Source organism: Nothoprocta perdicaria, unplaced genomic scaffold, assembly GCF_003342845.1.
Source record: "Nothoprocta perdicaria isolate Ctin4 unplaced genomic scaffold, notPer1 scaffold_330, whole genome shotgun sequence".
Taxonomy (NCBI): domain Eukaryota; kingdom Metazoa; phylum Chordata; class Aves; order Tinamiformes; family Tinamidae; genus Nothoprocta; species Nothoprocta perdicaria.
The window spans coordinates 48,442-62,563 of record NW_020455567.1 but is presented as its reverse complement, the minus strand read 5'-3'; the positions used below and the strand labels follow the sequence as shown (position 1 = coordinate 62,563).

General features: G+C 39.1%; 2 protein-coding genes across 4 annotated transcripts; both read right to left on the bottom strand.

Annotated features, from left to right (window-relative positions):
• Positions 1-2,119: 2,119 nt before the first annotated feature.
• GLYATL3 (glycine-N-acyltransferase like 3) lies at positions 2,120-5,258 on the bottom strand. Its single transcript, XM_026043592.1, has 5 exons — positions 5,181-5,258; positions 4,714-4,821; positions 4,297-4,423; positions 3,537-3,663; positions 2,120-2,546 (listed from the first exon to the last, which is right to left on the bottom strand). The coding sequence occupies exons 1-5, from the start codon at positions 5,256-5,258 to the stop codon at positions 2,120-2,122; spliced, it is 867 nt and encodes a 288-aa protein (XP_025899377.1).
• Positions 5,259-8,566: 3,308 nt separating this feature from the next.
• On the bottom strand, positions 8,567-13,379 carry CENPQ (centromere protein Q). Of its 3 annotated transcripts, none has more exons than XM_026043596.1 (9): positions 13,268-13,379; positions 12,690-12,852; positions 11,896-11,953; positions 11,196-11,319; positions 10,942-11,010; positions 10,545-10,674; positions 9,999-10,118; positions 9,669-9,746; positions 8,567-9,196 (listed from the first exon to the last, which is right to left on the bottom strand). In XM_026043596.1, the coding sequence occupies exons 2-9, from the start codon at positions 12,840-12,842 to the stop codon at positions 9,068-9,070; spliced, it is 861 nt and encodes a 286-aa protein (XP_025899381.1). In that variant the 5' UTR covers positions 12,843-12,852; positions 13,268-13,379; the 3' UTR covers positions 8,567-9,067. The 3 variants fall into 3 exon arrangements, with proteins under 3 accessions (XP_025899381.1, XP_025899383.1, XP_025899382.1); XM_026043598.1 differs by having other exon boundaries at positions 11,896-11,950; XM_026043597.1 differs by lacking the exon at positions 13,268-13,379 and adding an exon at positions 12,957-12,992.
• Positions 13,380-14,122: the final 743 nt, after the last annotated feature.

Below are 14,122 nucleotides of genomic sequence, written 5' to 3'. Positions count from 1 at the left end.
AACAGAAATTCACCTAAGGAGCAAAACAGAAGATGCAGTTCTTGTTCCATTTTTGTAATTACTACCATCTTTAAACTGCTCCATCTATCYGCAAAAATAGACCTGCAAGGGCAATTTGACATCATTCTAACCCAATAAATCTTGTCTGTAACAAGGCTCCTATTATAACAAACTCAAGCAGAAACTTTTTTTTTTTTCAGTGCCAATTATTCTGAAACAGGATCRACTTAGACCTTGGTGCATTAGTGACTACTTATCTGTGCCTTCACTATTCTGCATAAGCAAACTGTAACATAAAACTCATTTACCTAAGCCCCACAGAGGTTTTTCACACTCAAGCAAGCTGGTGGTCTCTGACTTATTCCACTGTATGATGACAGGAATACAAAAAAAAAAAAAAAAAAAAAAAGAGAGAGAGAAAATAAAATCACAGCACTAGGCTGCACCCTTCAACAGGGCCTCTAATCCCAGATCAGTGACCATGTATATCTGGACCCAAGGGAGTGCGGTTGTTGCAGAAGGACAATAGCAGAGCTGGGTTGCAAAAACAGGTCTAATCTCCAGGGAGTATGAGGAAGGCAAGTGTTGTCTGAATCTCACACCCATGTGTGAAAACTAATATGCCTGTGAAAACTAGGATGCAATTCTTTTGCACTGACTAATCACGTAATGACTGATCTAACTAATAGCAAGAAAGCAGCACAGATTGGATTCCTAGTTCACATACAACACTCTTTCATGCTATGCTGAACAAGGCAAAGGAGATGGGGAGGACAGATCCAGATAGAGAGGGATTCAAATGTCATTTCTTGCATCAGCGGGGCAGTGGAAGAAACTCCTCTGGCAGATGTATCACATCCTGGTGAACCTGAACCCAGAGCAATGAAACACAGGTGCTGGTTTACACATAGAGGAAAATCCAGCTTAACCAAGCAGGACGCTTTACCTTCTCTTTTCTTCATAGAAAATTGTCGAGCACAAAGAATATAATTTCAGATTTAGGAGGTCCTGTTAAGAGAACTTTATCTCTATTGAGATAAGTGGAAATCTGTATTATATCGTAACACAGAGATTAGAAAGAGTGCAATTTTACTCCTCCAGAATTAAGAGATTTTCAGTGGTGTCATTCCTATATATGTAAACACGTATGTCTGTTATAATGTTCTGTGTAACCAAAAACTTACTTCCCAGTCCTTTCAGTAAGTAATGCATGATACAAGTCAACATTGTGTAACTCCATTGTATTAGCTACTATCACACCATGTAGACAGAGAATTGAGTGGAATTGACTCACTACTTAATTCTCCTCTAAGGACAACATAGTATTTGCCAAAATAGTTGGGTTTTTTAAGTATTTATTTCATTATTACTTAATGAGATTACAAAGCTAAGGCATTGTTACAGTGTAACTGATCTTGAAATCTAAGTAGGACTTTGCTATTAAGGCCATAGCCAAAGCATTAGCTTGGGTCTCCACTGACTCAGGTTCAGTACTTTGCATTATGTCTTTCTCTGTGACCTTGGTTAAGGTTAAGTCTAGCCTGGTTCRGGCTAGACTTAAAGGATTCAGAATTAAGACTTAGCAAAAAAGGTGACCTTGAGCCACTACCTTGATCACAAAGGAGATACAGTGAAGAACAGATTTTTTTCCTGTACTGGATATTAAAAAAGTTCTCTACTATTTATTATTCAGTTTTATTTTTTAATTTTTTTAAATTAATCTTGGAGGTTTCTCTGCTTCATAAATTCACAAGGTCTTCTAAGTCATCCTAGGGAAAGAAGTGGCCTGAGGGCTGACATCAAGTGAAACTGATTTGGGTTAGAAATGTCCAAGGATTTTGTGGTAGATATTCAATGAATTGTCTATAAAGGTTAAGCAGAAAGAATAATTCTTCGATCAGGGGCAGTTCAAAGGAAATACCAAGTACAATTATTAACCTTATATCCTTTTCTAAGTCTTTTGAACTTGTCATAAGCAGTGTGCCAGGAGCAGAGAAGTCACAAGCAATTACCATGTTTGACTTTAGGCTTGAATAGGATTCTCCTGTCTTATTTCTGATGTCACTCGATTTGTTAAGTATCACCAAACAATTTTATAGCACACAAATTGAGTACAGACCTACAAGTGAGGTTTAGATAAAAAATGAAAAGGTGTATGAATCATTCTAATAAAGGAGCAGGGAAGAAATTGGGCATTCATGCTTTTCAGCATTGTTACAGATGGGGTATTTGTCTCCAGAACATTGCCCTGTGCTGGAAAGCCCTGACTATGTAATTTCTTAGCTAAAGCGGTAGCCACGAGCCTACTGTAACCCTTCCTTCGATGTTCTGGAAGAGTATAACTATGAATCATGGTGGCAAACTGGTCTGTCAGGCTCCAGGAGAGGGGACACCCTTTGTCRTCCAGGATACAGACACTGGGGAAGCAGCAAATGAGGTTAGCAAGGTACCGCTGGCACCTTGCATTACCTCCCCGTGACCAGGTTTCATTCAGCAGGCTGGCATGGGAGATGTCCAGATAAGACACTGTTAATTTAGGGTCCATCCTAAGAAACAGTAGAGTAAACGTATTAGGCAGAAAGCTGTTCCTAATATTCTCCAAGCAAATGCACTAGATTTAAGGACACATACTACAGCTTAATAGATTTCCTACTCCTTATCAGAAAAGAGAACCTAAGACAAGTGGGTTCCTTTGACTGCAGGTCTGGGAAACACTGAGTAAGGGAGGACCTCTCTAAATTTCCCATGCAAATCATTGGCAAGTTATCTTCCAGTCCTACTAACAATGTAATTAAAGTAGTATTTTAAACTCCTGGGACATTTGCAAACTGCATTTTCTGCAGTATGCAACTCCTGACTATTTTATGTCTTTGCAAATGGGAAATCCTAAGTATGTATGACACGCGCCAGGAGGGTTTTAATCCCTGCAGGAAGAGTGGACAACATGTTAAGGAAGGCAAATAGCCCAACTGTCATCCTAGCTACCACAGGACAGTGGAAGGGATTTGATATCTAATCTCTCAGCCTCCCAGATTGGTGGCTTCTCTTTGGTTTACAAGTTCGTTACTCGGACATTCCAGGGAAAAAAAGGTCCTCTGGTTCTCCTACTCTTGGTTCCCCTGCTCTGGTTCCCTCTCTGATCAGCCAATATCTGCTAAGCAGGGAACATCAGAAAACAGAGGGCCTACAAACTGTCTGTAAAGCTCTCTTCTGAAGCTTTGCAGGAATCCCASATCCATCAAGGAAATCTAATGAACTTTGACACAGGAAACTCAAATAAGATGGAAAGGRGACCTCTGAAAGCTATTCATTTGTCAAGAAAGGAAGGCATGGGAACTATTCTAGAATATAAAACAGCAAAAGAAAAACTTTGAAAATATTTAAGGTAATAGTCCTTTTTTTCTGAGTCATTCCCCACTAAATTTTTGGCCCAATCACAGAGAAAGTCCAGCAATTTTCCTGTTATTTTGATGCAAAAGTACTTGCGCTAAGTATATTATGAGAGTAATAAAATTTATCAATGTGATTATACATACTGAAATCTGATATCTGGAARTGTATCCGGATCGGAATGGATAACAGTCCTGAAAGAGGATATTTTCACATCTACATCCTTAGTTAAAGCCACAGTTCTAGATACTTCACATATTCCATCCTGGAGCCCTATGTATATTAAAAAAAAAAAWGAAACACTAATACACCTTAAAAAGAAAGCACATTTTGAAAATAGAAGCTCAAGATTATACCTTTTATGGAACTACAGAGGTATACAAGACCTCCAGATTTATGACTCTCCACACTCTGGCCGTAGCATTGTATAACTGAAGATAAGAAGTTGCCATGCTATTCAGCTAATCTGAACCCCAAAAATACAGACACTCTCCCTGTGACCTCCTCATCTAACTCTCATAGTCAGTTAGAACTCTAGTAAGTTAGACAGGCCTAATACAAAAATTTCACGTCAGAAAATTCATCTATTGCATAGGCAAGTTTTTCTTTTTAGTAATTAGTATCCTTTGCAACTAAAATTTTCAGCCTTGTTTCCCATTTTGATCTTGTTTGGGGTTAGCTTCCAACCACTGACTTTCAAAGGACCTCTAATTACCACATTTACAATCGCTACTGCTCAGGCTGTATGTCACCTACAGAATAAAAAGCGCATAGCAAAGAAATAATTCAAATACACTCTTACCTAGAAGTAACATGACAGGATCCACATTGCCTCAAGACTTATTAAACCACCTACTTCACCTATTCTGTTTTTTTTTTTATATACACATCAGAGCTCTACTATACCTTGTATCTGAAAAATTTGCCCCCAGTTAATAGTGTTCGTGTTTTCAAGAAGCTCCTTGTAAGCTTGCAGCTCCTTGTAGAAAACTGCATGGGCATTGGTGTAATGGTCAAGGTCATCCATTTCACTCTGGAGAAAAAAAACATAAAGGAATTACAAATTCTCCCCCTCTTCCCTCCATTGTTCCCATTGGAACCAAGACTCACAAAAATTCATCCCCATAGATCCAATAAATAGTTGGAGGTTCAGAGAGGCTGTTCAGAGGTTAGCTATTCGGGTACTCTCAGCAGACACCCTCAAGCAAGAGAGCTATTTATGATAGAGCTTTGCTCTATAGCTATACCATTGCTCTGTCAAAACTGAGAAGAAGCTTTGTTGGATCCACAGCTCAGGAACAAAGACAAAACACCTCAATCTACCTCCCTCTGTGGCCGGGTGATAACAGCTTTGAAGTCTGGCCACTTGTCCACCACCACCTCCTTCCTGAAGGGATTCCCTCGGTTGATAATCATCACAGCTCCATAAACCTGCAGGTTAAAGAGTCAAGGGAAGAAAGGCAGCTTGAGACACGTTAATGTGGAATTTGTCCCCTTTCCTTATAAACCAAGGACTGAACCAGGAACACAGAGCTGAAAGTACACATTTAGATTCTCAATTGGAAGCCAAAAGATGCATACATAAGTGCACATCTTTAAGGCATACACTGAGCAAATACTCATACTTAAGAAAATTCCACATACTTAAGAAAGAAGCAAACAGATTTCTCAGGTGTAGTCTTCAGCCAGTCCACAARAACCACAACCACCTGCCCATAGCTTTAATTTCCTGACAAATGTCCCGATTCGTGGGTGAAACACCATTAAAAAGACTCGTGATTTTGTGCTACCTTGAGAGACTCGGGAAAGCTCCACATTAACATTTTCTCCAGCATCTGCAGTTTAACGGAACAGTTCAGCACCAGCATGTTTCCTGCAGACTTGCTTGGGAAATACAGACAAAATGTGAAGAGTCATGTTAAAAAAAAAAAAAAAATAGTGGGAACTGGGTGACATAACTAACAGCTTCATAAAATACAGTAACTTCTACAGGTCCCCCCTCTCAGCATTTTTCTATGGAAACCTTTGGCGATAAATATGTATTTTTTTTTCAATAGATGGATGTACAGAGATCAGTGAGATGGGGTGGTGTTTGACAACACTAGCCAGGTAGCTTATGGATAGATTCACAAAGTCTTTCTAATGTCTGAAAAGAAAACATGCTAACTTTTGCTGGTAAATATTGTAAGAAATAAGCGTCATAACTGTTAACACTAAATTCTTTAAGGCTATATATGCCTGAACACTCTTACTAGGTACTAATGAACAATTTCCCAGAACTGTCACATCCATTAATCTATTTCACTCCTCTAATCTATACCAATCTATATTAAAAAAATTTCCTTTTGCTACAGCTTGTCATATAACCTACCATACCTTAACAGTATTTTACCTTTATAAGCATAACCTTATGGTAGCCATCAAGCACTATCAGTCTTCACCTAATAAAGATCCTGAAATTAATCACAACTCAAGATTGCAGATGGAACAGCAAATCCTGTAACAAAGGAGTCTCTGGTCATCCATCCCCAAATTCTGTTTGTCTATTAGACACATACAGCTGCTTCAAAGGGATTAATCCAACAGATAACTCAGACAATGAAAAAAACAGAGTTGGTGTTAATCAGCCTGTACTGTGTTAATCAGCCTGTACTGATTAACTGAGTACTTATAAGAAATAAGTACTTAACTGATAAGTACTAAGTGCTATATAGAAGGATCTTGACATGGTCTTGACATGGGTGACATAAATCATAATACATGTGAGCCTTGTAGCAAATCTTCTACCGCAAACCAATCACCAACTTTTCCTGAAATCACAGTGTTGTGGTTGATCTGTTACCTATAGAAAAAGGCTTCTACGGAATTATTTTAAATAGAAAAGGACTGTCCTTTCTTCTAAGATTATATTCCACAGTTTTTTGGGGGTTTTTTTAATGTTTTAAATCACTTCAGGCTGAATATGTTACAAACATTTAGCCCAATTTCAAAATGACAGACGTTTAACAGGAAAATGACTAACAATCAACAGTAATTGGGTTGCTTATTGGTGTCATTAATGAGTAAGCCACAGTATTTAGCAACACATGTACAGGCAATTTGCTCCCCAGATCAATACGAAAGAATATTAACAATGCACTTGTCATAAATTACGACCACAAAGGATCATAGTCCAATTAGAATTTTATTAATTGTAGCAAGTAGAATATTGAGCAAAAGCAGCGCTGGACGGCAGGGGAGTCTGCGCTCCGCCAACTGCCGTACTAAGCAGTTCAAACAGTCTATTATTATACATCTTTACTTCCGTGCTTGTGAAATAGTGGAGGTACTCTGCGCATGCTTCAGTTGTTGTTAGGGGGTCGTTTTCTGCCTCCTGGTGGTCGTTAAGGCCGAAGTAAGAAGTCTTCCTCCCTTGTCCCATAGTTGACCCCTTATTCCTTATATGGGGTAGTTTGTCACATTTCTGTTAGTTCCTTAAAATCTTGTGGTTATCTCTGCTTGCACCAGCGTCTGGCGATTGTTTTAGTTTATGTAAGTGATTTCACATCTTTTGTGGTTTAACCGTTATATTGGGCTTAACATACATCTTAATAAACAATATCATAGTTCATAGTTTCTCACAGCACTGAAGCTTACATTTTCACAAAATCATACTTGTGCCTTAGACAGGAAAACATCTTTCAAGATCAATATGATATATCATTACTTTCAAGCTCTCCCTTAGTCGCCTGTTGTTTCACATGCTCACAAAAAATACCTACAAGATGACCATATCCACCTTTCTTAAAGCCATTTTCTAACTATTTCCAAGACAGAAATTGCTTCCAGGCCACAAAAGTGCCATCAGTGTGCATGTGCATCTGTAACTAAAGACAATGTTGATGTGTTGGAGTGTACAGTTACATTTACGGAAGGATGCTTCTTATAGTTCTATGCCTAGAAATAGATTTAAAAGTGTAAAGAAATATGGCACTGATAGACCAATTGATCACTTACCTTATTACCTGATCTGTCTTGTACCTCTTACTTCCAAAGTGTAATGATGAGCTTGAATTTATAGGAAAATGGGTCCACGTGCACGTCACTTCTACACAAGCAACAGCAGAGTAGCAGAGAAAAAACTGACACTGAAAATATAGTTGTGTTGTTCCAAAGTGGTGTATTTTTCCTAAAAGCTTTATTGTTTATTTCTTTGGGGGAGCACAGAGATCAAAACAAGAGCCAACCACACCTCCTAAGGAGGAGGGRCTCCTTAAGCAGAGTTAATTCAGCATTAAAAGGCTTGTACAAATGTACAGAGCTCTGGTAAGAACTTTTAATTTTTCATTGAGAAGTTAATCTCCCTGCATTGCTATCAGTCAATGATCTGCTTTGTACATACTTACCTGTCTTCTTCTCAAGGATCAAATTCAAGCTCAGTACTAAGCTTCATGCCATAAAGAATTAGAACCTGAAATAAACTGGGACGTACTCTGCCAAAGAGGAAATCAACCTAACAAGGCATCCAGAAATACTGTCTTGGGACAGCAGAATTGCAGTCCTGTTGGACCCTTGCCTGACTCTTTGTTCATTCCTGTCAGACCAGTTTGATACAAAGATCAAGATTTAATCACGCAGGAACAACTGCAAAGCACTCTGATCACAGCCTTTCTAGTAGGATGGTAGGAAATGCTACAGATACAAACAATAATTCATTTGACCTCAGTGTCTTGTCCTTCASAGAATCATCATGTATGATGAAAAGTAAATCAACAATTCGGGGACTTCCTGTTTCAATACTGCTTTCTAACCATTTAATAATTGCCAATAGATATACCCATCATAAACTTGTCTGCTGCTGTCCTGATTCAAAACACAGCAACTAGCCTCTCAGAGGGAGAGAGAGATAATTAYCTTGTGCCTCATTAAAGGTACCAGAAGCTTGTAAACAAATGCACAAATGTTTTCTTGGTTAAGTCAATATTAAAAATACTGCTAAGTTTTCCAAATGATAAGTCAGCTAGGGAAAGTGCTGTATAACAACTAGATCCTTTRATGGAGAAGTTCTACTGCTGACAAGGAATTGCATAAGAAAAGTGTACAGTTAGCTTCATTTTCTAAGGCTGAAGGATACCTTGCAATTAATGAAATATGGAGTACATAATTGAGAWTTTTATTGAGAAAATTTTGTTCCATAAAGTTCTCAACTGCTTTCCCCATGAATAAACCGGATATAAAATACATTTTCAACTTACTGCTCAAAACAAGGTAAGAAAACTCTRTAGTCTGACTCAGACTCCTGCAGTATAGGCCTTTTTATTAAAAAAAAGGTAATGAAGGTGAAAAAGAGGATTTGCAATTCTGCATTAGATAGACTTAACTTTACTAGATGCTTCAAGTTTAAAGAGGATTTAACTCTGAAATATGTGTTAGTTTCATGAGAAGCACGACATTTTCTCATTTGATATAAAAGCCCAAATACAATGAAAGACATTGCCCAAGCCTATAAAAAGTGCAAATGAGCCTCTCTTCCTCTAAGAAAATATGTATCTTCATTAGAAGAGGCCCCACTGGTCAAAAGATTTCCTGACAGAGTACCTAAATCACTACAGTGCTCAAAAGCATTTACATGCCAATATAGTATAGAATACTGGCAGAGGTTATCTTGCTTCAAAGCAGACACCATATATTCGGTCTCTCAAATGAAGTCCACCTTTTCATAGATCTTTTCAATGAGGGTTAACATGTTCTTCATTTCAGCTGACTGCTGAATAATGCTCATATCCTTTAGAAGACCATTCTTGTTCTTTATCTTCAAAATTTCTTTCTAAAGAAAAAAAAAATATCAAGAATAAGAGGCAATAAGAAGATTTATTTTACTGACTCCAAAAGGAATTTCACTCCATCAGGCTAATACAGTGTAGCTGTTTAAGTTTAGAGAGGGATTAAAGATGCACCTTGCCTTCTAGAGCTACTTCGTGGTTTACATCAGAAATGATTACATGCTTCCTGGAACCACAATGACACTAGAAAGATACAGGGGACCTTTACATTACATGCTTTTGAGGGAGGGGGAAAAAAAAAACAAAAAACAAGCAAACAAAGCACAACAAATCAACCCACACTCACACACAAACTACCCACACAGGCATATAGTTCTGAATGAAAAAACAAACAAACAAAAAAAAAAAACTGTAATATATATTGTGCCTTCTGGCTAAGAAAGCTAAGTGATAAAGACACTTTCTATGGCACTCCTGTCCTGCCAAGTTGTCTCTAAAAATACTCTCCCTGCTCACCTGCAGAGTGGGTGCCTCTAAACTGTGCTTAGGGAGTTCTGGAAGGTGGAGTGCTCCACTGCAGTCTTGCTGTAATACCTGTGGTRTGAAGAAAAAAAAAATAGAGAAAAATGGAAGTAAGAAAAAAAGAAATTGCCTGCTATTACCCAACTTCTAAATAAATAATTTCCTTAGTTTTGCAATTGAACTTGGAATGACTGAAAAGGTACAATTCCAAAAGACAGTTGACAACTCCCTGTTATTAAGCTGTCAGTRGAAACAATTTGGATGGGCTAGCACAAGAAACACATTTTCTCCTTATCCGAAAGCAGCAATATTTATCCCAAATACCTTGCTAGCCTTTCTTTCCTCTTCCTTCAACTTGTTCCTGAGCACTTGKATTTTGTACTGTAGTTGCTGTACAGTTTCATCCATGTGTTCTGCAGATCGCTTGGCTTCATTTATTTCTTCCTAAAGTAAAATAGACAGAAAGAGGGAACAGCAATAAAAACTTCTCTGGAGATAGTGACCCATATGTGTATCAAATACAGTGCAAGAGTTCCCAAACAAATTGTCCTTAAGACTGGAGAGGAAGATAAATATACACACACACACACACACACACACACACACATAGAACAAAAAATTAACAGGATTATAGAACTATCCTCTCTTCCATCTGTTGATACAGTATTCAAAACTTCCTGATTCTTCTAAGTCCCTTCTCCAAAGCACCAGTTAAATAACTGAGACAACAGCCAAAAAGACACACTGCTTAATAACAAAGGTGGATGACAATAATGACTAGGGGGGACARCATCTCTGCCAAAAGGTTAAAACACACTAACAAGCAGAAGAAAGACAAGATACATTTTCTTCCCATTCTTGTTTTCCTACCTGTAGTTGTACCAAAGATTCTTCATTTGTCTCAAGCGTTTGTTTCTCTGCCACTTGAAGACTCAGCAAATTCTTCAGGTTGCCCAGCTTCCTTGGAGGTACCTTTAAGGTCTTGAAAACTCTCAGCATCCTGTATCAGCAAAAAGGGAAAGCATGAGTTGTACTGTTAAGATACCTGTTCTGGATCTGTTAAGAATCTCCTTGATTTTCTATCAACTTTTCCTTCCAATAGGATTGCTCCTATGAGCGTTGTACAAAAAAACCTGGATCACAGAATCRCAGAGTGGTTAAGGTTGGAAGGGATCTCTAGAGATCTAGTCCAACCCCMCTGTTCAGTAAGGGATTAATCAGATTCCATTTTCTCACCTCTTCTCCAGCTCCTTTTTTAATTTCTTACCTTTGTTTCAGTAAATTGAGGTGTTTCTGAACATCTTCTTTCYTCTCTCTTTGTTGGCACAAAAGAGAACTGGAAAGAAAATAAAGGTATATTTTTTTAATCACAGAGCCAGAAAGCACAAAGAACTTAGCAAGCAAAGTAAATATTTGAATCTTGTCTAGATGAGAATTTACAACTTTAGATAAGTATTTGTGTTTTACTTTATTGCTTAGAGAAGCAGACAGAAAAGAATCACCAGAATAGTTTGCACTTACAGTATTATTGAATTCATCATAGTTTCCAGAAACTGCTTACTGCTTTCTGACAGAGTCTGCCAAGATGCTATTTCAGCACTGCTTAGTTTCATCTCTTTTGAAGAACCATTTTCTTTTGTTTGTACTAGCAGAAGGAGGGAGAGGGGGAAAAAGAAATTGATGAAAAKAAAAAGAAATTTATCAAGTGTGGATAAACAGCTTTGCAGTAAATAATTCAACTGTATGGTGGTCAAAAAGTTATCTGTGAAGATTTTTCCCTCTCACAAAAATATCAACTTATTATCTATCAACATTAAATGGAAGAGTTTTCTTTCCTATAAAAACTTTCACATTTAACAAGTATTTTTCACAAAACCACTTGTGATACAAGCAAGAAACCAAGAATGAAATAGATTTTACATTTTAACTCTATCACAAGTATCCAGAACCAGAGAACATTACTTGCAAATAATATGTACTGTATATGCATGTATTGTATACTTTATATGAATAAAGTATACAGTCACTGTATWWATACAGTGACTAAAACTTTGCTGTGATTCATCATTTTTACTATTTAGAAAGAAAATGATGAAACTTATTTCAACAACGTATTTCATACACCTATCAGTTCAACAAACCAGTTATTACTTTTTCATTTGAGTATTTCCCAAAACATTACATTTTGAGAGACAAACATAAGAAAAAAATATGTTCCTACCTGCAGGAGAATAGTTCTTGGGTCCCTTAGCTTTCCATTTGGCTGTCAGAGTGACCTGCTGGAAAGAAAAGTTTAAAYCAAAGGAAACTGGGACATATCTGCTGCTGCGGAATCATTTATTTACTACCCTCAATCTGCTACAGAAAAGGTTGTAAAGGCACTTTAATGCTTGACAGCGATCTGCTACTACTGACTACAGGTAAGGCTTGGTGGACTAGGAAATACTATTCCTCTAAAGCAGATAAAGTCGAGCAATTTTTATTTCCACTTATTCCAAAAGTAAGGTCATGAAATAAAAAATACGCAAGGCGAGAAAGTGTTTTATCCAGACACATCTTGAGATAATGATATTCATGATGTGAGCTGTCAAGCAAGCTTTTTCCAACAAAAAGCTCTTCAGGCCAACTTTAAGATGTGCGAAGATTATAGTCTGGAATTGAACCAGYTTCACTTAAGCTGAAGGAACACAGATTTTATCACCCTGCTTAAAAGCAAAGCCAGCCTACTCTATTGTTTTTTTTCAGACAATACTTCCCTCTACTGGTCAAACACACAATAGCACATGTTGCTTTTTGGTTTCCAGAGTTCACAGCTATAGTAGCGCTCCCTCAAGGAAATGTTCGTACAGGACACTTTCTCAAGAGGACTACCTTTATTTTGTGAAATACTCTCTATTTGCGAATCTGTTAAATACTCTCTGGCATTCCAACAGGGGGAAAAAAAAAAAGTGGGCAAAATCCCTATTTTTCTCTCAGGTTACTTTTCTAATCTGTTTGACCCAAAATAATAATTACCTCTCCTTTTTGATTTGTTTTTTTTCCTCCTCCATCTGTTCCCTTTTTTTTGCTGGAAGACCCTTGTTGATGTATTGATTTACGGGATTTTTTTACTGTTCCTTCARCAGAGGTCTCCCCCGTCTTACTGGAAGCAGTGTGGTGGCGTTTCATTATCTGTAAACTAAATGGAAGGAAAAAAAACACCCCGTGCAGACACAAGAAAAGAGCAATTATCAGAAATGACTGGCATACAGGAGCCCCTGTCACGACACAACAGRCGCTCACCTTGGCAACAGCAACAGCTACAACCGAGAAAACTCTAAAACACGCCGTGACACAGGAGTCGCCATTAGCCACGTCGCCGTGGTCGCGACTGTCSCGACAGCCGGGTACACCTTCCCCTAACTACAACTCCCAGCATGCATCGCTGCCCACCACCCCTCACCGCTTCCACCTTCAAAGCGAGATGCATGACGGGAATTGTAGTTTCTGCCAAAGAARCTTTCCCCAAAAGACCCAGGTTCTCTACGGCTGCCGGCTTCACAGGGGAGACCTCCACAGCCCACTTCACCGCAACTACCCGGGACGGGACTCACCGCCCGCGACGACTCCTCGGATGCCTCGGTGTCTCCTCAACACTGCCACCGAGACCGACCGCACGCTATCCCGTCGAGCCGTTAGGAAACCGTTTTCCCCGCGCGGGCAGACAAGCGCATGCGCACTGCGGCACCCGAGCCCGTGCGCAGAGAGGGCGCATGCGCAGTGCCAGGGTCCTGCGCGGGGCGGGGAGGGCGCATGCGCACTGCCGCAGGGGGCAGTTGGGTCCCTGCTGAGGGGCTGGTGGCAGGTAGGGGTTGGAGGAAACGGTGAGGTTGTGTTTGAGCTCCTCTTAGTGTCTCATATATGTATTTTATGTCACATTTATGGTATTAAAGCGCTCTCGTGGAACTTTTGGCCGTAGTGCCGCAGCGCTGGGGAGGAAAAGCAGGACTGGGGGGCAGCAGCTCGGCTTTCCCGAGTCACCGACCGGCCCTGTTGCTCCCCTCCTGCCTCTGTGTGGTGTCTGGTAGGATAAAATCAGCAGCGTGCGTTATTAAGGGAGCACTTAGGACAAAGAAGGAGCAGGAAAYGAGAGAATAGTTGGCCTTGCTGGGCTACATTAGCTTTGCACTGCCTGGTTAATAGTGATGGTGCTAGTTAGGGGCTGTCATAAGTTATGTATGTGTCTCAGATGAGGTAGAGGAGTTGTGAGGATGTTTTCCCTGTTTTTCTTCTGCTTTATGATTTGTCTGTTTTGGGGGTTTCTGTGAAGTGAATAAATTCACTTGTGACTTCCCCTGAGTAACTCGCTTGACTTGAGCAAATTCACCTGTCATGCTTTTTCAATCATGGCTTTATATAGCGGTGCAAAACACAGTTGTGCATTTTTAATTCCTTCAGCTTAARTCTTA